At 39.7% G+C, this 25504-nt stretch overlaps 1 protein-coding gene across 4 annotated transcripts in view; it reads left to right on the top strand.

Moving 5' to 3' along the window:
- Positions 1-24481, top strand: part of adgrd2 (adhesion G protein-coupled receptor D2) — a 47858-nt gene extending 23377 nt beyond the window's left edge. For 3 of the 4 annotated variants that reach the window (XM_051654184.1, XM_051654182.1, XM_051654186.1), the window contains 9 exons: positions 9901-10054; positions 10279-10412; positions 12829-12944; positions 16744-16864; positions 19982-20023; positions 20159-20212; positions 20319-20469; positions 22565-22623; positions 23541-24481. In XM_051654184.1, coding sequence (XP_051510144.1) covers positions 9901-10054; positions 10279-10412; positions 12829-12944; positions 16744-16864; positions 19982-20023; positions 20159-20212; positions 20319-20469; positions 22565-22623; positions 23541-23600 — 891 coding nt within the window. In that variant the 3' untranslated portion in view covers positions 23601-24481. Of the gene's footprint in view, positions 1-9900; positions 10055-10278; positions 10413-12828; positions 12945-16743; positions 16865-19981; positions 20024-20158; positions 20213-20318; positions 20470-22564; positions 22624-22703; positions 22735-23540 lie in introns of all 4 variants that reach the window. The other variant, XM_051654183.1, reaches the window with a different exon arrangement.
- Positions 24482-25504: the final 1023 nt, after the last annotated feature.

Here is a 25504-nt window from a genome sequence, read left to right as displayed (position 1 = left end):
AAACAATCTGGAACCTGCAGATTTTGACCACTGAGACATTGGTATGATATCCATCAAGGCTACACGATTGACTGAATTAATGAAATGTATTTGTCCCTGCACTGTAGCGCTTCACCACAAAATGCTGCCTGCATTTTGTAAACAAACAGCACTTCTCCTTCAGCGTTTGAGTCAGAGATGTGTGGCTATAGGCGGCACTTCAGCACAGCAACATAACATATACAACACATTACAAAATCATCTTGCATCGTCTTGCATCGTTTTGCATCGTCTTGCTGGACAGCGAAAGACGCATTAAATAGGTCCTGATTTCATTCTCTCACCCTCCGTGCAAAACAAGCTGAATTCCATATTAGCTATGCTGAATAAAGTGGTTAGGAAATGTTTTCAATTGCTATAGTTCACTCTGCTTGCTCTGTAATTTTATGTTGCTATGGTTACAAACAGTGCATTAATATCAAACGGTGATTAAAACTGACCGGAACTACCTGTGCATTCAACGGTTTGATCCGCATGCATTCCAGCCAATCAGAATCGAGTATTCGAACATACCATATATATATATATATTTTATATTATATTATATTATATTTATTATTTTATATTTACATATATTAAAGCAATGAAACACTTTTTCCATTTCTCTACTATAGTGATATTAAGGATTTAACATTTTATAATTATTCATTTAATTCATAATAAATTTCTATAACCGTGCTTTATAATGAAGGCTTTGTGATATTGCACAATTTTGGGTATTCAGATTTGAATGACAGACACATCAACAATTCATTCATTCATCAGTCCATGCCACTCAGTCCTACTACATTTTGTTTGAAATGACACGTGAGGTACAACACAATTTCATATAACTAACGAGTCAGAATTTACAATGACCGCATTATTATTAGAGTTGAATCTTCGCCATAGTAGGATTAGTAATTTTGCCTTAATTTTTTCAACAAGACTAGCCTACTGCGCTCTGAAACAACAACATGCTACTCAGTCAACACAATTTCATACAACTTATGAGCCACAGCACTTTAATCAAAATTATCTGGCTAAACTATATAACACCAAGTACTGGCTCATTTCCTTTCATGTACACCTATAAAAGATGACCGAGCCAATGAGAGTACGTTATGGGCCCCATATGTTGCACCGCCCCGTTCTGCAAGCTGAAGCCTGGTATTTTCAAGTATAGGTCTCTGCAGACCAATAATGGGTTTTTGAAAATCTTTGGCCATTTTCAAACCAGGATGGGGGTTTCTAAACTATCCAATGAAAATAGGGAATCTCAATGTAGTAATCAGTGGGTGTTTCCAAACTGGATAGGCATTCTATTTTGTTCTTACTGACCGCCAGAAGCAATGCTTCACACTGGATATTATCTCTCTTCGCTCATGCTCAGGTCATGACCCAGGATGAAACGGGGTCCTCCCTTATTTAACCCCATGACTTCCAGCAAACTGAATAATCTTTTCGCATACATGCAAGGATTGCTGGTCCATAAAAATAAAAAAAAACTTTGGATTCTGTCCTTCAAAGCCTCGTAACATACATTTTGTTGGAGTCGCGCGGTAAGCGCGTCCTCCGGAGGATGCGGCAGATTGTAAGCTGAATTCATTGGAAACAACTCGCCAATGGTTAGTGATTTGATACAGCTGGGAAACCAAGTGAGTAACCGTGCTACCTTCATCTGTTTGTATTCCAGATACGGAATACGGGAAACAACGGCTTGGATGGCGAGTGTGGTTTATATATATTTGGAGTTCATTCTCGTTCTTCCGGAATAGTATTGTAGTGGCTAGTGAGAGGGTTTTCGTTCTGTGGAACAGCCATAAAGTGTATGCTAATAGCCTGTTTGCTACCATACCTGATCATTCAGCTGTTCAGTACTTATGTAAGGTGTTTGTGTTCTGTGTAGCAGTCTATGTTTGTTAGATCGTGTGACTTAACTCAACGAACAGTTGATGAGCATATTAGTTAGCATTGCAAAAAAGAAAAAAAATGTCACTCATTTCATTCATTCATGCTATTACTATATTAGCTATATAGATTATTTATTTGTATATGACTGCCTGATTTCGGGCTTGTTCAAGGAGTCACAGTGATAGCCAGCGTGTTTTCGCTCAGCCTCCAGGAAGTGCTGTACTGTCAGGATGGAACAGTTAATCCATGACTGCACCGTGTGCAGGGCCACTCTCAAGAAGGATAATGGACATGACTGCTGTCCCTCCTGCTTTAGGCTTAGAGCACCTGAAACAGGGCCTCACAGAAGAGGCCTGCATGAACTATAGCACCATGTCGTGGGAGCATATGGCTTCCAGGTTAGCCTCGCAACCTTCTGCTCTTAGTGTTCCCCCATCCAAGGACTGCATAGATGAGCTAAATAAGTGCTGGGTGAATCCCAAGTCTCTTACACACCATACCAGCACGAGCAGGGCCTTGGCTGCATATTGCCTCTTTTGTTCTGTCACCAGAGGAGGCCTTGAGGCCTAATGCTCCCTGCCCATGACCTCAATGCCGAATTAGAGATGATCTTCTCATCCAGGCATACAACACAGCAGCGCGCATGGGTCGTATTGGGAATTCGCTCTCCCATATTATGTTAGCGCTATCTCACTCTCTCCAGTCCCTGGGGGGGGGGGGGGGTGAATCTTCAGCAAAAAACCTGAGTGATGCCTCACTGCAGGCATTCGCATTCATATCAAGAGAGCTTGGTAGACTTACAGTATGTCAACACTTACACAGACAAGCCGTCAAGTCTGGCTTGCACAATCACCAGTGCCTGAAAATTGTAGGAGGACACTTCACGACCTCCCAGTAGTTCCAGGCCAACTGTTTGGTCCAGTGGCACAACAAACACTAGAATGCAGCGTTCAGATGAACCAGACCAGGCAGCAGTTGGCTGACTTAAGAGGAGTTCCATTGTCTCAATATCATCTGATCTTGTTCTCAGCCTTTAACATGCTCAGGTGCTGTTCACAGGAGCCAGCCACAGCATTTAGACCAATACATTCAACGGCCTCGGGCATGGGGACAACAATTATTTCAGACATCAAGGGGTAGAGTGCCTTGCCAGTGTCCCCCCAGGGAGGTTAAAGGCCAGGGACGCAGGACCTGAAGGGCTGGGGCTGGCCGCCGGATGCTTTACACATCAGCAGCTCATTTACTGGAGAACAACCACCTCAGACCCTTGGGTCATTGCAATGCTGTCTGAAGGGAACAAGCTGCAATTCTGATGGCGGCCCCCTGCTTTCAATGGGGTCAAGATGGTCACAGTCAGAGACCCCAGCAGTTCAATTGCCCTAGCACAACAAATAGTCGTGCTCCTAGAAAAAGACACTATAGAACCAGTAAAATGGTCAGCATGGCTAAATGGGTTTTATTAAGTATAATATATAATTCCAAAAAAAGACGGAGGTATACGGCCCATACTCGACCTTCGTGGCCTCAATAAGTTCCTCAAGGTGTTGCCATTTCATATGCTGCGCACAATGTCCTAGTTACTTGCGTAACCTCCGTTCCCTGATGGAGGGAACGAGATGTTGTGTCGATGTAGTGACACTAGGGGTCACTCTTGGGAGCCCAAAACACCTCTGGTCTTTGATAAAAGGCCAATGAAAATTGGCGAGTGGTATTTGCATACCACTCCCCCGGACATACGGGTATAAAAGGAGCTGGTATGCAACCACTCATTCAGGTTATGTGCTGAGGAGCCAAGACAAGGTCCCGGCCATTTCAGCGGGTAGTTCAGCATTGTGGCAGGAGGGACACAATGTATCATTCCCTCCATCAGGGAACGGAGGTTACGCAAATAACCAGGACGTTCCCTATCTGTCACTCACTCGATGTTGTGTCGATGTAGTGACACTAGGGGTCCCTTTACGAAACGCCGCAACTGGCTGAACTGTGTTACGTGAACTGGCGGTGTGTGACAGGCAGACCACTGTGTGCCTCATAGCCAGTGCACCAGGCTGACACGTAACCTCCCCCAACGTTGTTATGAGTGTCGAGCGGCCCTTCGGGGACAATTCGACTGCCCAAAAGATAGAGACAGGCTAGCCCAGTCGTGGCCTTTTATTCTCTTTTTTTTCCTCTCCCCAAAAAAAAGGAATTAACCGATGGGGGCCACCAGGTCTACGTCGGGGGGTGTCCCTCCAAAGAGGAAGGGGGGGGGGGGGGTATTTGAGTGGAAATACATCATATGGTCTTGTCGAGCTTTGTCGGAAGTATGTCATGTGGAGAAGTCCCATGGTAGGTCCTACTCTATGGGGGAGGAGTTTCTACAAGCATGGTGACTGGGGCAGAGGGGCCTCTGCCCAAGGAAGATGCAGTTAACCAACAGGGAAACGAATTAGCGGAAGATATACATCGCATGGGGTTTCCTATGGGGAAGCACCACATGCGGAGCACCTACCCCAGTACAGGGCTTAGTTAGCACGTGTACTGAGCCGGCAGCGAGTTTCTCCGCAAACTCGTCTGCCACAGGGCTTGGAGGAAATCATATAGGGAACACAATTTGTGAACACTACTGGGAGTCAACAGCGCATGTCTTCAGCTCAGGGGAGGTGAAAGGCACTATGTGCAAGCGATACACCCGGCCAGCTGTCTCAGACTTACCTGCTTGTGCCTGCCACTACACGGGACGAAACCGGTTCCACCCGGAGATTATAGAACCTCACAAAGGTGTTGACTGTTGCCCAGCCCACTGCTGTGCAAATGTCTGTTAGAGAGGCGCCACTGGTCAAGGCCCAGGAGGCCGCTACACTCCTGGTAGAATGGGCTTGTAGCCCTGCCAGGGGCGGCACGTCCTGGGCATGATATGCTATTGTTTTGGCGTCAATGAGCCAATTGGCGATCCTCTGCTTGGAGACAGTGCTTCCTTTCCGCTGTCCACCAAAGCAGGCAAAGAGCTGCTCAGAGACTCTAAAGCTCTGCGTGCGATCCAAATGGATGTGTAAAGCGCGCACCGGACACAGCAACATCAGGGCTGGGTCTGCCTCCTCATGGGGCAGCATTTGCAGGTTCACCACCTGGTCCCTAAAAGGGGTCGTGGGAACCTTGGGCACATAGCCCGGTCGGGGTCTCAGGATCACGTGAGACAGAGAACGCTTGCAGGTCTCCTACCCTCTTGATGGAAGTGAGTGCAGTCAGGAGGGCAGTCTTCAAAGAGAGTGCCTTAAGCTCAGCTGACTGCAAAGGCTCAAAGGGGGCTCTCCATAGACCCTGAAGAACTACAGAGAGGTCCCATGAGGGAACGAGGTGCGGTCTAAAGGGATTGAAACTCCTGGTGCCTCTCAGGAAACTGATGATCAGGTCATGCTTCCCTAAGGGCTTACCATCCACTGTGTCGTGGTGTGCCACTATAGCGGCTACATACACCTTCAAGGTGGAGGGGGACAGCCGCCCTTCCAAACTCTCCTGCAGGAAGGAAAGCACCAATCCGACTGCACATCTCTGGGGGTCTTCGCATCGGGAATAACACCACTTAGTGAACAGATGCCACTTTAAGGCATACAGGCGCCTAGTAGAGGGGGCCCTAGCCTGAGTGATCGTGTCTACCACTGCGGGTGGTAGGCCGCTTAAGTCTTCCACGTCCCATCCAGGGGCCAGACATGGAGATTCCAGAGGTCTGGTCACGGGTGCCAGATGGTGCCCCGTCCCTGAGAAAGAAGGTCCTTCCTCAGGGGAATTCACCAGGGGGGGGGGGGCTGTCGCGAGGAGCATGAGGTCCGAGAACCATGTCTGGGTGGGCCAGTAGGGTGCTACCAGGGCGACCTGCTTCTCGTCCTCCCTGACCTTGCACAGGGTCTGTGCAAGTAGGCTCACTAGGGAAACACATATTTGTGAAGTCCAGGGAGCCAGCTGTGTGCCAGCGCATCTATACCGAGAGGTGCCTCGGTCAGGGCATACCAGAGCGGGCAGTGGGAGGATTCTTGGGAGGCGAACAGGTCTACCTGTGCCTGCCCGAATCGACTACAAATCAGCTGGACCACCTGAGGGTGGAGTCTCCACTCTCCCCTGAGGGTAACCTGCCATGACAGCACGTCCGCTGCAGTGTTGAGGTTGCCCGGGATGTAAGTGGCTCGCAGCGACTTGAGGTGCTGCTGACTCCAGAGGAGGAGACGGCGGGCGAGTTTTGACATACAACAGGAGCGCAGACCGCCTTGACGGTTGACATATGCTACTGTTGCCATGTTGTCTGTCCAAACTAACACATGCTTGGATCAACAGCCGAAATCTCCACAGGGCGAGCAGAATTGCCAGCAACTCGACCGGCTAACGTAGCCGCGGGCCCGACCAGGAGCCGGCGGCTGCGTGCCAGTTGCATACAGCACCCCAGCCCATTTTGGAGGCGGCTGTCGTAACCACGATGCGCCTGGAGACCTGCTCTAGGGGAATGCCTGCCCGTAGAAACGTGAGGTCGGTCCAAGGGTTGAAGAGGTGGTGATAGATCGGCGTGATGGCCACGCGATGTGTCCCACAGCGCCATGGCCATCTCGGGACTCGAGTCTGAAGCCAGTGCTGAAGCGGTCTCATATGCATCAACCCAAGCGGAGTGGCCACCGCTGAGGATCCCATATGCCCCAGGAGCCTCTGAAACAGTTTCAGTGGAACCGCTGTCTTCTGTCTGAACGCCTTCAAACAGGTCAGCACCGACTGTGCATGCTCATTCGTGAGGCGCGCCGTCATCGAGACTGAGTCCAACTCCAAGCCGAGAAAAGAGATGCTCTGAACTGGGGGGAGCTTGCTCTTTTCCCAGTTGACCCGAAGCCCTGAGGTGCGAGAGCACTAGGTCCCTGTGTGCAAACAACACATCCCGAGAGTGAGCTAGGATTAGCCAATCGTCGAGATAGTTGAGGATGTGAATGCCCACTTCCCTTAGCGGGGCAAGGCTGCCTCTTTGACCTTCGTGAAGACGCGAGGGGACAAGGACAGGCCGAAAGGGAGGACCTTGTACTGATATGCCTGACCCTCGAATGTAAACCGCAGGAAGGGTCTGTGTCGAGGTAGAATCAAGGCGTGGAAGTACATGTCCTTCAGGTCTACCGCCGCAAACCAATCTTGATGCCGGACGCTCACTAGAATGCGCTTTTGCGTCAGCATCTTGAACGGGAGTCTGTATAAAGCCCTGTTCAATACTCACAGGTCCAAGATTGGCCGCAACCCACCACCTTTTTTCAGTACAATGAAGTAGGGCTGTAAAATACCTTCTTCATCTTGGCTGGAGGGACAGGCTCTATCGCAGTCTTCTGTAGGAGGGTAGTGATCTCCGCACGCAAGGTAGCAATGAGGTGAAGTGGATGCCGCTGAACCCGGGCAGATGCCTGGTGAAGTGAATCGCGTAGCCGAGTCGGACGGTCTGGACCAACCATCGCGAAGGGTTGGAAAGCGCAAGCCATGCGTCCAAGCTCCAGGCGAGGGGGACCAAGGGGACAATCTCGTCGGATGTACTGGTGGGTGGGACCTCGCAGCGGGGCGGAGCCTGAGGTGCCACACCATGTCGTGGACATCACCGGCTCAAGAGACCACGCGGTGACCATCGTCGCCCGGAGAGCGAGGTCGGTCGCTGAGCACAGCTCCTGCATCAATCCCGGGGCGGACCTACCCTCGTGCAGTTCCTTTAGTGCCTTGGCTTGGTGGACTTGCAGGAGAGCCATGGCATGCAGGGCGGACGCGGCTTGTCCAGCGGCACCGTAGGCTTTGGCCGTCAGGGACGACGTAAACCTACAGGCCTTTGTCGGGAGCTTTTGGCACCCACGCCAGGTGGTGGCACTCTGCGGGCATAGGTGCACCGCGAGCACCTTATCCACCAGGGATTGCCGAATAGCCCATGGCCGCCCCACCATCGAGGGTAGTGAAGGCGGTGGAGCTGAAAGATCGGGACCGGGCAGTAAAAGGTGCCTCCCACCTTGTCAGCTCCTCGTGCACTTCCGGGAAGAAAGGAAAGGGGGCGGGGCATGGCTGTGAGTGGCACCGCGAGCCCAGGAACCAATCATCAAGCTGTGAGGGTTCAGGGGAGAGCAGAGGGTTCCACTCTAGCCTGACGCTCACGGCTGCCCAGGAAAGCATGTCTGTAATCTCTGCGTCAGCCTGTGACTGGGTGACCACACCCGAAGTGAGGAGCCCAGCTGAGGCTTTCGCATCCGACTGGTAGAGCCCGCTCTCCGGCCCCTTCCTTCAACGATTTCAGAAACAGGTCAGGCTTCCATTCAAATGCTTCCTCAGACTAATGGGTATGCTAGCAACAGCAGCTGTTGTCGTACCATTGGGCCTTCTTGCATTGTGCCCTTTTCAGATATGGGTGAACAGTCTCCATCTGAACCCCATGTGGCACAGGAACAGGCTTATCAAAGTTACAGAATGGTGCCTCCTTACCTTGAAACCAAGGAGGAGGAGATCATTCCTGACCAAGGGTGTGCCCTGGGTGTGATTCCCTCTCTCTGGGAAATAATTCAAATCGATGCTTCACTTACTGGCTGGGGGAGGTCTGGCAGCACAGAGTGGTCAGGGGATACTGGAAACACAGGCAAGCCTTCAAACTTATAAATACCTCGGAGTTACGAGAAGTACTACTAGCTCTGAGGTACTTTGGACTACTCCTAGAGGGCAGGCATGTCCTAATCAGGACAGACAACACATCGGTGGTCTATCACATCAACCATCAGGGCGGCACCAGGTCCAGTCAATTCCTGAAGGTGGCACAGGACCTCCTGACGTGGGCCTTCCCTCGGTTCATGAGCATCAGAGCGATGCACCTCCCAGGTGTGTCAAACGTGGTGGCAAATTTTTTGTCTCCCCACAGTCCTCCCCTGGGAGAATGGAGACTCAGCCTGGAGGTAGTAGAAATTATATGGCCATGATTTGGCAGAGCAGCGGTGGACCTCTTTGCCTCAGCGTAGCTAATTAGTCATCTACAGATGCTTTCTCCAGATCAGTTAATGTGGCTGCCCTGGGCGCTATTGAAATGGCCGTCCTATTGTGGCCTTCAACTTCCTCTTAGGAGTAAGCATACCTCCTCGTGACCTTATTGTTATGAGTCATCCAGAATGAAGCACTGCCTCTGGCAGTCAGTAAGAACGAAATAGAACGAGAGTTACGTATGCAACTGCGGTTCTATGAGTTCTGGATGACTGCCAGAGTTCTCTGTCACTCGGACAGTTTGCTGGAAGTCACGAGGTTAAATAGGGGAGGACCCTATGTCATCTTGGGTCTCGAGGTGACTTTGTCAGTATTAGACTCGACCTGAGCATGAGCGAAGAGAGATAATATCCAGTGTGATGCACTGCCTCTGGCGGTCATCCAGAACTCATTGAATAGCAGTTACATATGTAACTCTCGTTTCTAATCTATCCAATGAGATTTGGGAATCTCAGTGGTTTGAAAACGCCCACTGATTTGGAAAAGCCCATTTTTGGTATTTTTGACGGAAGGTGATAGAGTAAAAAAATCCTTTTTCTAGAACATGCTGCCATCTAGTGGAATATCTTTTTGAAAATACTTTTTGGAATGCTATTTATGAAAATAAATGTAAACTTTTCATAAATATGTGATGGTGTATAGACACAGCTCCAAAACCTTTTTAAAGAGGATTATTTTTTAAATTAACCTCTTTCTTTGGTCAGGACATGGTAGTAATGTTTATTTTACAGATACATATCTATATTTCTGTTTGTCTTGAGTGTAATACATAGTTTAATTAACAGTATATGCAATATCATATTTATTTTCTAAAATAAAGATAAATTAAAATGAAACTGTACATTTTAATTTAAAAACATTTCTAGTGATCTTGGATATGTAGCTATTTTCAACTAATGGCAGGTATAACTGTGGGACATGTTTTATCCCATGTCTCAAAATTGCATGTTTACATATGTTGGTGTTGATCAGGAAGCCTGTTGGCTGGTGACAGCACTCCTTCATCTGTTTTACCTGTCGTCTTTCTGCTGGATGCTGGTGGAGGGGTTACTGCTCTGGAGTAAAGTTGTGTCAGTTAACATCAGTGAGGAGAGGAGAATGAAGCTTTACTACGTGCTGGGCTGGGGTGAGAACCATCATTATTTGTGTTTGCAAAGGCATGTACTGTAACTCATAACGCGCAACTCATCCATGGCAGGCATAACTTATCCTTCACCGTTTGTGCTACAGACTTGATACCTTAAATTGAGTGGCTTTTTTATGAGAGGTGTGCTATTATTTTTCTAAGCAATTAGACTATGTTTTTTTGTCTGACAGATTATAAACTTTTATTTGCTTTGTCTTTCTCAGGGCTGCCAGTTGCTATAGTTGCTATAACTTTGGCGGCCTCATTGAACCAGTACAAATCAGAGAAGTACTGCTGGCTGAACATTCAGTCACATGTCATTTGGGCTTTTGCAGGGCCCGTGATCTTTGTTTTGGCTGTAAGTATGTCACAAGTGTGCACTTCCTTGCGAGTGTGTGTCTCATAAACTGATAATAATTGATCTTTTTTTTTTTTTTTGCATATCCAGTACAGTTCTGATGGTGTTTATGTAGTATGAACAGCAAAAAACACTTAATATAAGTGTCTGGTAAATTAATAATTGTATGAATGTGATGTAAATGCCATGTAGACAGTGCTAGAGTGAATCTCACAAAACTTGTCAAGAAATTGTCCGTGTCATATTTCACCCCAAAGTCAAAAGATTAAATGAGAAGTGCACAAAGAAAAGAAATTATGATATATTATATAAATGGTAAAATATATTTTTAAATTATAGTAGTGTTTGTTGTACTTGATTTAGTTTATGCTCATTTTAATAAAAATTGTATTAATACAAAAACTCCTTGTGTTTTTACAGAGTGACTTTATCAGAGTAATGAGAATGAGATTTGTCGCATTACGGTAATGAGGATTGAGCGGGAATGTGCTAACTGTCATGAAAATGATATCACTATGCAAAAATAGGCATAATTTTATCAGTTTTCCCGACTAACCACTGGGCAGTGCCATGTTGACTGTTTTGGTTCCAGTCTCCATGAGAAGCAGTTTAAAGCTGAAGTATGTAACTTTTTCAGTGTTAAAATATTTTTTTTTTTTTTTTCCCCAGCTTATAATAAAGAAAAGCAGCCAATAAGTGCCCAACATAGATGGGAACACCTTCAATACAGTTTAAAAAAGCATCCCAGGGTGATACCTCAAGAAGTTGGTTGAGAAAATGTCAAGAGTACATTTCTGAAAATTCTAGACAAAGGGTGACTACTTTGAAGATGCTAAAATATAACACAGTTTTGATTTATTTAGTCACAACATAATTCCCATAGTTCCATTTATGTTATTCCATAGTTTTGATGACTTTACTATTATTCTAAAATGTGAAAAAAAATTATAATAAAAAATGAGTAAGTGTTTCAAAACTTTTGACCGGTAGTGTATATGCGTAAACTCTGAGTTATGCTTGGTATTAGAGTACACTAATATGTCATTTGATTCTAAGCGTTTCTCCACACACTGTGGGCTCGCCATCTCTGGAGGCTGTTTTTTTTTTTTCTTCATTTGGAATGCACAATTCCCAATGTGCTTTTAAGTCCTCGTGGTCACATAGTGATTCACCTCAGTCTGAGTGGCAGAGGACAAATCCCAGTTGCCTCTGTTACCATCAGCCCCACACATCTTGTCACGTGGCTTGTTGAGCGCACTGCCATGGAGACATAGTGCTTCACGGCCTCCACCGTGGCAACCACGTTCAACTCACCACGCGCCCCACCGAGAACAAACCACATTATAGTGATCACAAGGAGGTTACCCCATGTGACTCTACCCTCCCTAGCAACTGGGCCAATTTGATTGCTTTGGAGACCTGGCTGGAGTCACCCAGCACACCCTGGGATTTGAACTAGCGAACTCCAGGGGTGATAGCCAGCATCTTTACCACTGAGCTACCCAGGCCCCCGTCTCTGGAGGCTGTTTAACGAAGCTCAACTTGTGTAGTTTTCCATTAAATTTGACCCAAATCATTATTAAAGGACATAGATTATTTACACTAATCATAACTGGATGATATATTGTGTATAAGTATCTTTCATAGAGCCTAAACAATGTATTTTCAGTTACAAGTATGTCTTTTTGTGGTTGGACAGCTTGAATGAAAGACCTATTCAATGCTACATACCGAGAAATTGCATAATAAACGTTGCCATTTCTAAACATCCAGTTGAGCAGTTACAGCAGTTTCATACACTAACCTGCAAACTCATCAATGTCACTTTGTTTATTCTTGAAGAAGTACAAAAAAGTTCTTAACTTTGGACTGTCATCAGCTCTTAACGTATGTGTGATGCCTCTTCCATGCAGCAACCAGCTTCAGTAAATGTTATGTTGCCCACTTGTGGTCTCCCAAAGCTATTACATCAAGACTTCATTGAATGGAATGCAACTGGCAGTGAATTGAAAGCACACAAATTAGGCTTCTAATTTAAATGTCGGCTTATGTTAATAAATCGATACCTCAAAAATGTATAGATAAAATAACATTCTGATCAATAATCAATAGATCGATATTTTATGATATCCCTATTAGCTAAAAACATTGCCGATGTGAGTAAAAACATTGGAGACCGGAAAACAAAAACAGTCTTTCCTTTATGAATCATGGAACACTTTCGCATTCAGGAAAATATATTTATGCAGAATATAATTTATTATTGTTCTTTTGATTTTGGAGTGAAATATGACATTTCTTTGTGAGATTCTCCCACTAAAGATTGTATTTTAAAAAAAATATATAATTGTTTGCATTTTAAATAAGTTTGTAATTGTGCTTGTTTCTTATGTCAGATGTTGTTATCTGTTTTCAGGTCAATTTTGTGGTGCTTTGTAGGGTTGTCATGGTTACAGTGGCCAGTGCACGCCGCAGAGCAAAAATGCTGACGCCCAGCTCTGATTCAAAACTTCAAACACTGGATCTTACATGGTGATTATTTTTTCCTTTGACATTATAACAGGTTGGAATAAAGAGATAAATTTCAGCTATCCAATAGCTCATAATTTCTTCTTATCTGGGTGAGCTCATCACACAAACACCTGTCCACAAGTTTATTTTCCACATCTCATGTCTCTCTGTCATCCACCTGGACTTGAGGAGATATGACGTCATTTAACTTTCCACAAAAACTCATTGGTCCTGTCAAGGATGTAGGTTTGGTTTGAAAGTTGGTAGGGACATATAGCAAGGATCATATTCAAAATATTGGTATTAAGAAAATGCAAGAAATTTAGTAAAATAACATTATTACCTCATACAACAAGTATAATTTCTTACATTATTTCTCTGTCCCTCCATATTACATATTAGCATTTTTGCTTTAAGAACTTCTAAAGAATAAATAAATTAAGATCTGACCACTGTATGGTTAGGAGGAAAAATTTGATATGCGATAATATGCAGCAATATGGGATGCAATAAACCTAAGGTTAATGAGTCAAAATCAAATGTTATCTTTTTCAAGAAGATTTACCTTGAGATAAATAATATCTAAGGGACATAAAGTGACATTCTGTAAAATGTATTATCCAGCATTAAAAAAAGGAAGTCTAAACAAAGGGTAGGCTAAATTACAATTTACATGTGCAAAATTACATCGCAAGATTAACAAATTACGGGGAGAATGGAACATTGGAACATTGACATTTTTCCCCACTTTCTACTTTCCAACTTCCCTCACTCCCACATAATCTTTTCTCATATTGCTTATTTATATGTATTTAAGTTTTATCTGAAAACATAGGCCTTCTGAAGTAGGCTTTAGGCTTAGCCTACAATTAGTTACTTTTTTTTTTTTTTATCACAAATGCCTTATTTTATTTATAAAACATTATTTTCTAATCCTGATGCTCTTCTCCAATGTGCAAAATAAAACATTTATTGGGAGTTTTACCAGCATCTTTAAATCCTGCACCTCAAAATTTAACCTGCACACATTCGTTACATTTTTAAGGTGTTTTCCTGAAGAGGACGCTTACAGGTGTCATGAGAAATTGAGTCCGCCCAGTAAATCAAGTCCCCATGGGGGTAACTGTTTGTAATGCCTGAGCAAAAACCTATAATGTTATCGTAATAGCATGTCATTGAATGCTAGCTTAACAGAAAAACACAAACAACGACACATCTTTAATTTCACAATCTATAACTTCAGTTATATACTATTATGTGTAATTTATGGTTTAAAAGTCATTAAATGTCTTATTTACAAAGTTATATCAACATACATCATAAAACGATTTTAATGGATTTCTACTCAGGCAGTGAATAAAGTACCCATTAATAGGTCCCTCAGCTAATAGAATTGCTGTGACGTCAGAGGGAGACCCAATTTTCAGGGAGGACACAATTTCTCACCACACTGGCTGAAAAAGCAGAATTCGTCCATTGGATTGTATTCAAAACTCATTAAATTGTGTTACTTTTTGACAGGAAATATTTTGTTCACGAAAAGTATGCTTGTTTAAATCTACTAATTTCAAGGATTGAATGTAAAATACCAATGGAAATCCACCCACGTAATAATAATTAACGTACGTAAACATAAATATATATTTTTTTAAATCTTACAAACGACTGTGATTGGTGCATTTTGAACAGCGCTGAGAAAAGTAACAGTTGCCATATGAAATTGTCAAAATGTTGGTTGGGACATTTCCAGTTTTCTGAATGTTGATCGGGACATGTCCCTATCATCCATACCTAAAATTACACCTCTGCATCCTGTTTTAGTATGCAGCAGACTTTCTTTCATAAAACAGTAAAAATGACACTAAAGCCTCTGTTTAATTAGCTACACTGAATTTACTTGATTTAATCGGTACCAATGAAGTTGAATCAATTAATTTACATCAACATACTTTTTCTTCTTGGTTTAGTTCATTAATTATTCATCAGAAAACATAATTTGTTCACATAATTTCAACATAATGGAAAAAAGTTAATTTTAAATTAACCAATTAAGTTGCCTCAAATTGATTTCGGTTTTGATGTTATACGGTTAGGCTAGTTGGCTAACTTTTAGCTAGCAATACCAACATTAGCATGCTAAATTCTAAGTACTAATTGCACCTTGAGTAAACCAACATACAGCATGTTCATTGTGTTCCCGTCCTCAACATAAGCAAATCCTAAAATAAATAAACATGAAACAAAATCAAGTATCCCCCTTTTTTCATCTTGATCAAAAATACATAAAATAACACTACATTTAAAAATGTTTACTCTACACATTAAGTCCCATGCAAAGCATGCAGGGAACTACAAATCCACTGCCTAGTTTCAGTTACTGTATGTCAACAAAAATTATTCATGTTGTCCTAACACAAATGGATTAATAAACTTCCTCCAATTAGATTGAATGCAATGAACTTAAGCTCAAGAATTGTTGCATTAGCTCATTTTAATTAAGTAAATTTAATCAGCAGCAAAAATAATTTTTGCACTGTTATAACATACTTGATTTGTTCACATTCACCCTACATAATTAAATCTAGTAGAGTGCACATCAAAGATAAGAAAACAAGTTTAGAAGAGAAACACAATTTTGTTGTGTAGATCACAAATAATATTATTATAGTCAATCGGACAACCTGTGTTTTCCCTTTTTTCCCCCAGTGTATTTAAGCAGAGACCTGGAGGTGTCCTTAAAAAATGAAAGCTTTTTAAACACACAGTCATATCTATTATTAGTTTTCAGGTAACAGTCTTATTACAGTCAGACTGCTATAAAACTGAGATGCCTAGTCAGTTTATTCAGCTTTTGAATATGGTATTTTTGCAATGCTGTTTTATAGATTGCCTGCAGTGTGAGAGTGTTGTCAATATGTGTACCCTCAATTTGATATTTTCAGAGAAAGCAAGCAATGTTGTGCGATGTGTGTTATGGGGTATCAGTAAATAAACCTGCTGCTTAAGAAAAGTGCATCCTTACAAAAACGTGCATGATACAGTGATGGTATTAGATGATAATACCATGGCACCTAATGATCATCATATTCTGATTGGTCATTGAGGCATCTGCGGTCAATATTGTTGTATAATGACTGCTAAACTGTATAATTGAGTGTTGTCCTAGGCAAACAATTTCCGTATTTCACTCTGCAGCATCATTCTTCTTACAAGATACAATAATTTTAACTGAAATCAATATTTCATGTCCATTTAATTTTTTATTTGTTAAGTAGCATTGTAATTAGCTGGATACTGTACAGTTAGCTGGTCATTATAGCATTTATTTTGCAAATGAAACACCTTCATTATCATATTGAAAAGCTGAGTGATATCTGAACACCATCCTATTTTGCAATAATGACTATACATTATCTTACATATACCAAGGTATTTACATGGTAATCCAGGGTACTTCAAAGAATAATGTGGTACATATACAAAAATTGTGGTAAAACTATGGCAGGTATGAGCATAATTAAAGGTGCACTTAGTAATTTTCTCCCCATTAAATGATTTAAACACACAAAAAATGAACAGCACTTTTGGAAAGTATTTAAAAAATGATGTACAGTTACGATGAAGACTCCAGTCATATCAGTAGCCTACTAAAAATGTTGCTTTCACGTGATGTTCATTTATGCCACCAGGTGCCAGTATAAGACCCAAGACAACTGCCATATCAGACAGTGCAGCATAAATAAAAAATTGCACCTTTGTGTTCTTTTTAAATCTGAACATTTAAATCTGATCATTTAATTGTGTTTGTGTCTGTGTGCAGGGCAGCAACGCGTCCAGTGCTGATCTTGTTGCCAGTGTTAGGTCTGACCTGGCTGTGTGGTGTGTTGCAACACTTATCTGTTGTTCTGGTTTATCTGTTCATCACACTCAATGCTTTTCAGGTAACACACAGCATTTATGGCTGAATGTAACTGAAGAATGAGGGAGCATTTTTCTGTTTCCTCCCTCAAACTCACAACTCAGTGCTTAGCTTCCACTTTTTTTCTGCTTCATGTAGTTGTTTTTTCTGTCTCGTTCTTCCTCCCATTCCTTTAATAATGAGAGTAGAGCTCCTACCCAGAGCTTGTTCATGTAGATTTACTGTGTGTCTGGGAAAGAGATAGAGAGAGGCAGAAACAAATAGAGGGAAATGGGGGAGACACACACACACACACACACACACAAAGATAAAGGAGGAGATCATGAGTTGGATCTGTCACTGAAAGGAAGCTCTTCTGATATAATTAGCCAGTGCAGATCTGTCATGAATGTTTTATGTAGCAGAGATCTCTGAGCTAATTTTAACTCCTATTTAGGAGTTATAAATTTTTGTCTATATGCAGGGACTAAAAACAAAATGTTTTTCATTTCAGTTCATTTTGAGCAAAAACTGTATTTTTTCATCCCAGTTCAGAAGTTCCACAGCCTCCCTTCCGAAAGGTTACCGGTTTGAACAAAATAAAAGAACTGTTTATAACGTTCTTTTTTAAATGACAGTACTCTACGCTAAGGGGTGGGTGAAACACCAATTGCAGTGTTGCCAGATCTCGCTAGAGAAACAAGCAATCTGGTCTGGAAAAAGAAGCCCAAAATAAGCCACTTGCCAAAAATAAGCAATAAATGTTTTTTTCTGTGTGGTGGATTTATCAGCAAAGACATCATAACATGCATACAGTTAATTAACAGTTAAGTATAATTTTAATTAGAGATCTGCTTCTCATTCAAAACCAGGCAACATCAAATCTGTATTAATGCATCATATCTAATAATAATTCAACCGAGAAATGTACTTTTTTCCTTGTATCTGGATTAGCCATGCATGTACAGTATATGTAGTAATTATAAATAGTTGTTAAAAAGGTCTTCAGAATGTGACATCCACAAGGGGCAATTAGGCAAAGAAATGTGTGATGCAGCAGTTTCCTTCTGGATCAAAGCACATGCTTAATTTTTTCGGGCAACATGAAGTGGTGTAGTTCCAAAAAAATACTGTGATAAACCCTTTGGACTTTGGTTTCATAAAAAAATGATCAGAACAAAATTAACTGGTTATAACTGGTTACCAGCATTTAAAAATAATGGTTTCACCAGTATATATATAAATATATATATATATACACACACACACATTGGTGGCCAAAGGTTTGGAATAACGTACAGATTTTGCTCTTATGGAAAGAAATTGGTACTTTTATTCACCAAAGTGGCATTCAACTAATCACAATGTATAGTCAGGACATTAATAACGTGAAAAATTACTATTACAATTTGAATTTTTTTTTCAGAACTTCTTAAACTACTTCAAAGAGTTCTTATCAAAAAATCCTCCATGTGCAGCAATGACAGCTTTGCAGATCCTTGGCATTTTAGCTGTCAGTTTGTCCAGATACTCAGGTGACATTTCACCCCACGCTTCCTGTAGCACTTCCCATAGATGTGTCTGTCTTGTCGGGCACTTCTCACGCACCTTACAGTCTAGCTGATCCCACAAAAGCTCAATGGGGTTAAGACCCATAACACTCTTTTCCAATTATCTGTTGTCCAATGTCTGTGTTTCTTTGCCCACTCGAACCTTTTCTTTTTGTTTTTCTGTTTCAAAAGTGGCTTTTTCTTTGCAATTCTTCCCATAAGGCCTGCACCCCTGAGTCTTCTCTTTACTGTTGTACATGAAACTGGTGTTGAGCGGGTAGAATTCAATGAAGCTGTCAGCTGAGGACATGTGAGGTGTCTATTTCTCAAACTAGAGACTCTGATGTACTTATCCTCTTGTTTAGTTGTACATCTGGCCTTCCACATCTCTTTCTGTCCTTGTTAGAGTCAGTTGTCCTTTGTCTTTGAAGACTGTAGTGTACACCTTTGTATGAAATCTTCAGTTTTTTGGCAATTTCAAGCATTGTATAGCCTTCATTCCTCAATACAATGATTGACTGGTGAGTTTCTAGTGAAAGCTGTTTCTTTTTTGCCATTTTTGACCTAATATTGACCTTAAGACATGCCAGTCTATTGCATACTGTGGCAACTCAAAAACAAACACAAAGACAATGTTAAACTTATTTTGAAGTTAATTTGACAGGGACAATGGACAGTTGATGACTGCCCCAGAATTAGCTACAAAGCTAAATTTCATCTGTAGTCCCTGAGCAGAAATAATAAATTACAAAAGCATCTTTAAAACAGTCAATAGACAGCAGACAAAAACATAACAAGTAAAAATACAGTACTAATAACAATAATAAATAACATTACATGATTAAATACATGAGCTACTAAATTAAAAACTGCTCAAAATTATGATTACAAATTACCGGGATTACAAATTATTCAATGTTTGCAAATTTGGCTTGTCTTTAACCATATTTTCAGATGTATCTTAAATTGTGCAAGAGTAGGGCATTGTCTTATGTTAGTTGGTAATGTATTCCAAATATTGACAGCTCTTATAGAGAAAGCTGAATGACCAGAGTCTGAGGCTCTGTATTGCACTTCACAATCTCCTCTTAAGGAGGCTCTAGTTTGTCTTGTGTTTTCCAAGTGCAATGACACAAATTCTTTCAAGGGTGTACATTGGGCAACAAATATTAAAATGAACAAATTATCAAAATTAAAAAATGATACTTCATAATTATATGACAATGAGGATATGTAATTGGTTTTTTATCAAATATTTTTAGTGCCCGTTTGTATAAACTATGTAAAGGTCTAAGGTAGTTTTTCCTGCTTGTAACCATGATGTGATACTGTAAGAGAAATGAGAAATGTCAAATATGAATCTAAAATAATTCCAAGGTATTTAAAATCTGGTACAATTTGTAATTTTTCACTATTAAATTAAAATATCGGGTTGGACTTCTGCCTTTTTTTTTCTTAGTAAGTATTTGGTTCATTTAATGAGATTTTTTTTAATTATTGTTCCATAAAAGGAAAATATAAAATTTTCTCAAATTAAAATAAAAACAGCAAACATTTAAATCACAAGCACAAGTGAGCCTTGGTATTCAACTAAACATCTCTCTTTCTAGGGCCTGTACATTTTTTTGGTGTATGCAGTTTACAACAGTGAGGTATGACATCTACATTAATTTCTCTCAAGTTGAACTTTACATCTCTAAAATAGATTTAACTTGTAAGAAAAGTTGCATACTTTCCTTTATAAATGTAAATGGAAAATTAAATCTGAATGTTGTATAATGACGAAGGTGCGGAGCGCTATAAGAAGAATTCAGGAGAAACGGAAAGCCTTGTCATTTACAGTAAGACCTTTTATTATGTTTTGTTTCTGCTGAGTTAAAAAGTTACCCCTAACTTGCCTGTGTTTCTAGTTATTGGTCTAATTTTTGCTGTCATTTCCTCTTAAAGAACTGCTCTCAGCCTGCCAGCTTCTTGCCCTCTCAAAAATCTGCCAGTGGCTCATGGGTTCACAGCCTGCCAACTCAGTCCAGTCGAGAGAGCAGTGAGAGCGGCACTCCCATCACCAGCTCCACAGTCAACTCTCTCGTCTTTAAGAACGGTGTGTGTTTCACTACATATGTGTATCTGCCACTACATTTGAGTGTTGTAATGTTAATTTTTCATTTTTAGTGTGAATTATTCCCTCAATGCTGAATCTCACAAAAAATATCCAGGTCATATTTCACCCCAAAATCAAAAGACAAAAATAAGAAATTATATTTTGTCTATTTTTAGGACCATTAAGATTTATTTCCATTGTGACAAAACGAATCCAGACATTTTACTTTTTTTTTATTCCCATTAGATTATCTTTTTGTATTATTATTATTTACGTCAGCATAAATTAAAGGTATTTTCACTAGTAAGTGGAACATTTTCAAAACAATTATACTAATCTCACAACAGATCATCAAAAAAGCAGCTATTTTCAAACATTTTCAGTTGACTTAGTAACCATTTTCACCACACCAAATAATCATACATATATATATATATATATATATATATATATATATATATATATACATTTTCATGACAGTTTAGCACAGTTGACTCGAAATTCTCATTATCGAAATGTATCTAGACATTACACTTATTTGTTATTCACATTATTCTCTATGTTGATACACATTAGACACATTACTGAAATTACTGTAATAAAATAATTATTTTAAATTGTCATAAAAATAATGTAAATGCAAAAAATAAAAAATAAAAATATTAACGTTCTTAAAAATATTTTAAGCAAAATATAATTTTTCATTTCTTTCTATTGATTTTACGGATGCCCTGAAACAGATGAAAAAAAAATTTCACTTGGTTTTTTAGGTGTCTTGGTTTTTTCCTGAGCCTATGTTCTACATCTTTTTTTTCTCTCTGAAATTCGTTTTCTCCGGAGAGGCAACACGTGAGAATTTATTTTCTTGCTAACTAACAATTAGCATGTAGTACCAACCTCAGCCACCAGATGTCACTATCAGTAAGCATTAAATCTTATGCTTACAGGGTGACAGAATGTCTGTGGTACTTTATCTGTTGATTTATAGATTTATATTATAGTATAATACAATAACAAGAATGTTTCGCAAATCTAAATAAAAAAAAAAAACATATATAATATGAGACAGTCTTCTAATATGTGAAATCTCACAATTAAATGAATATACCTCAGATTACATACTCACTGAACACTTTATTATGAACACTATGGTCCTAATAAAGTGCCCGATGTGGTCTTCTGCTGTTGTAGCCCATCCGCCTCAAGGTTCAACATGTTGTGCATTCTGAGATGCAGTTCTGCTCACTTCAATGGTACAGAGTGTTTATCTGAGTTACCGTAGCCTTTCTGTCAGCTCAAACCAGTCTGGCCATTCTCCGTTGACCTCACTCATCAACAAGGCGTTTCCGTCCACAGTACTGCTGCTCACTGGATGTTTTTTGTTTTTGGCACCATGTGGAGTAAATTCTAGAGACTGTTGTGTGTGAAAATCCCAGGAGATCAGCAGTTACAGAAATACTCAAACCAGCCCATCTGGCACCAACAATCATGCCATGGTCGAAATCACTGAGATCACATTTGTTCCCCATTCTGATGGTTGATGTGAACATTAACCGAAGCTCTTGACCTGTATATGCATTGCACTATTGCCACACGATTGGCTTATTAAATAATCACGTGAATAAATAGGTGTAGAGGTGTTCCTAATAAAGTGCTCAGTGAGTGTATGGGTGTGTTCCTTTTGAAGTTATCATCCTTATTCCCTTCAAAGACTTTAAAGTCATTTTTATTGGAAATTCTGTTAGAAGCGATCTTACAGCTTGACTATCATAATTGTTTTCCTTTCAAAGTGCCCTTCGGAGGGTGATTTATTCCATTTGGAATGCAGGGTTTGTTTCAGATTCGCATTCAGAGAGAAAAAAAATGTAGGACATATGCTCAGGAAAGGCACTAAGACACCTACAAAACAATTTTCACCTAGTGAATTTTTTTTTTCATCTTGCATTTCAGGGCTTCCGTATGATTTTGTGATTAAATATGATGCAAACAAATTTTACGCAGGTTTCGTGAGATTCACCCCAAAACAAAATGTGAACTGTGTGGTATTGTTTTTCACAGAATGCAACATTTCTGTCATTTTCTCTTTATCCATTAGAGCGTTTTAAAGATGAAAGCACTGTGAGTTTCACATTAAAACAAGCCAACGAAAGTCAGGTAAGCAGCATACTGCATAATAGCCAAAGAAAAAGGCATTTTATTTCTCGTTACTATTACATCCACCTCTTTTATTTCAGGTGGTTCAGCTGACAGCCTTTAAGCCCTCAGGTAAAGAACTCACTGTTTAAAATGAACCTGTGCATACAACTCTATGCTGACAGCAGTGGGGTGCAGTAGTTCTTCACACCAGCAGAAGGTCACTTGAATGTGTCAGAGATAATAAATAAAAATTAGAATACTGCAGGCAAATGTAGAACATACCTCAAATGCTCACATCAAAACAAGATTTGAATTAATGAAAAACTGTGAGCTTAAATTACAGTAAAATAGCATAGCATTTGTTAATTTGCTCACTCTTTGCAACAAGGTTTTATTTGTTCACTTTTGAAAAATACGTTAGGTTTCATGAACTAACAATGATATTTAACAGCATTTATTGATCTTGGTTAATATAAATTTACAAATACACTATTGTTTATTGTTAGTTCATATTAGTGTATAATGCATTATGTAATGTTAATTTATAGAACTTTTAATGTTAAAATGTATTAAAATATGTTGAAATGAACTTTACCCAGGATTAATAAATGCTGAAAAAATGTTGTTCATTGTTAGTTCATGATTGTTCAGCATGCATTTCTTTATGTTAATACAACTTTATGTTAAATACAACTTTTAATGTTAAAATGTATTAGTATGTGTAGAAATTAACAATAACCTATATTAATAAGTGGTGTTTAACTATTGTTCATTGTCAGTTCATTTTAACTAATGAAGTATACTAATGTTAAGAAATACCATCTTATTGTAAAGTGTTACCGAAATATTTAATCAGTGGTGAACAAATTGTTCGGAACCATCAAATTATACCATTTATGATTTTTTTTTTTTCAATATTTCTCTCTTTACCACAGACTGTTAAAGAGAAGACTACGCTACACAGGCTCAAGCCATATCCTGGGATGAAGACATAACTCCATATGTGGTGCAACACGCACGCACACACACACACACGCACACACACACTCACTCACTCACACAGAGCAGCTTGAGAAAGCTCTGCCTCCCCCACAGTTCTCCGGCTCTATCATTCCCAGGGCTGAATCTCTCTAAAACATTAAACAAGTCTTTTAGCAACTGTTCATAAGGCTGCACCCAGCAGGGCACATAAAGACCTCTCAGTGTCACGTGTTTGCATTTTAGATGTCTTGATAATGTTGCATATGTTGTGGCACAGCACAGAAGCTCATAGAACTAAGAATGGAGCATCATTTTCACATTGTTAATCATGACCAGACAACAGAATTATGTTGTTAGTGATTGTCAGTGGACTGTGCAAAATATCACTATATCATTTCAAACTGTATACAACATTACAGTGTTAAAAACACCTTATTTAATTTTTTATAAAAAAAGACTTTAGGTCTATGCTCGAATGCTCCAAATGTACTTGTTTGACACTATGTGAACATTGTCTTATCACAACAAACAAATGACGTCAAGCATTTTCAACATTTAATCACATGCAGGATATGAATTATAGATATCTGTAATTAAGTTTTCACTAGCAATGGAATTACTACTAGTAAACATGTTAATTCTTGAATTCTTAATTCTATCAAAAGTGACGTCATTACTCAAGGAAATACATATTTTTTTATATATATATCAAAAACTGATTTTTTTATATCAATATTACATTGTTACAAGTGCAAATGCCTATTCCCTGATATAAAAAATGAAATTACAACCAGTATTTTTAAGTATATTTTTAACTAAGGTTAACATTTTTGTTTGTCACTTGCAGCAATGTTCATTTCAGATATATTTAATGTTATTGTAGCTAGTAAGAAAGCCATTTATATTATCTTTAATTACTCTTCAGTTTATTGTTATTGTTATATTTCTGGATATTTGAAATATCAAATCTAACATAATGAAATAAATTTACAGATATCAAAAATTAGCCTTTTTACTAGTTCTAATTCAATTGTTGATATTTGGAATGGATATTTGTCTTAGTAACAATGTACTTAATAATTTCATAAATTTGAATTTTTACTACAACAAAGTACACAGCTGATTTGTGTATTTGGAATTTCATATAGTGCAAAATTATGAATAGATATCTGTAATTGCGTTTTGATCATTGTGAAGTTCTACTATTTAAAATGCAGTTACAGCTATCAACAATTATTTTATTAGAGGAAATTCCATTTTTCATATCAAGAAGAGGTATTTTCATGAGTAATAATGTCATTTTTTGGATATCAAAAATGACAGTTTTTCTAGTGCAAACGTAATTACAGGTATCAAGAATTAGCATTTTAACTAGTAAAAAAATTGAATTGTCAATATCTATAATTAATTTCCTGCATGTGATATAATGTCAAAAGGGCTTGCAATACAAACAAAGTGTAAAATACAAATACATTTTTCCATAAATTCTGCAAATTTGCCTTGATAGCTCAACATGTTCATTTAATGGAATACTGTACATTGTCTGTGGTGTGCTATAATCCTACTACCCTAAAATTATTTTATTCTAATGGGCATACACTATTGTTATACAATTTTTTAAGCATGGAAAACTGCAGTACCACTTTTTTACTCTAACAGTTGAAACTAATGTTGGTGTTTATGTGAAAGTGTGTATCTCTGTAGTCATTTATGAATAAAAAAAATTCACAAGAAAAATTACATGAAATTATGTTAAGTTAGACCATGTTGGAGCTTACCATAATTTCATTTAGTTTTTATATTTTTAAAACAATACACTGGAATCTATATATTACATTTGAATGAAAAAAAAATAAAATGATAAAAATAATGATCTTAAATGTTTCAAATTGATTTCAAAAGATCCACTCTCCCTTTT

This window comes from Myxocyprinus asiaticus, chromosome 24, assembly GCF_019703515.2.
Source record: "Myxocyprinus asiaticus isolate MX2 ecotype Aquarium Trade chromosome 24, UBuf_Myxa_2, whole genome shotgun sequence".
NCBI classification, from domain to species: Eukaryota; Metazoa; Chordata; class Actinopteri; order Cypriniformes; family Catostomidae; genus Myxocyprinus; species Myxocyprinus asiaticus.
The sequence above is the reverse complement of the archived record's forward strand: the minus strand, read 5'-3'. Positions and strand labels throughout refer to the sequence as shown.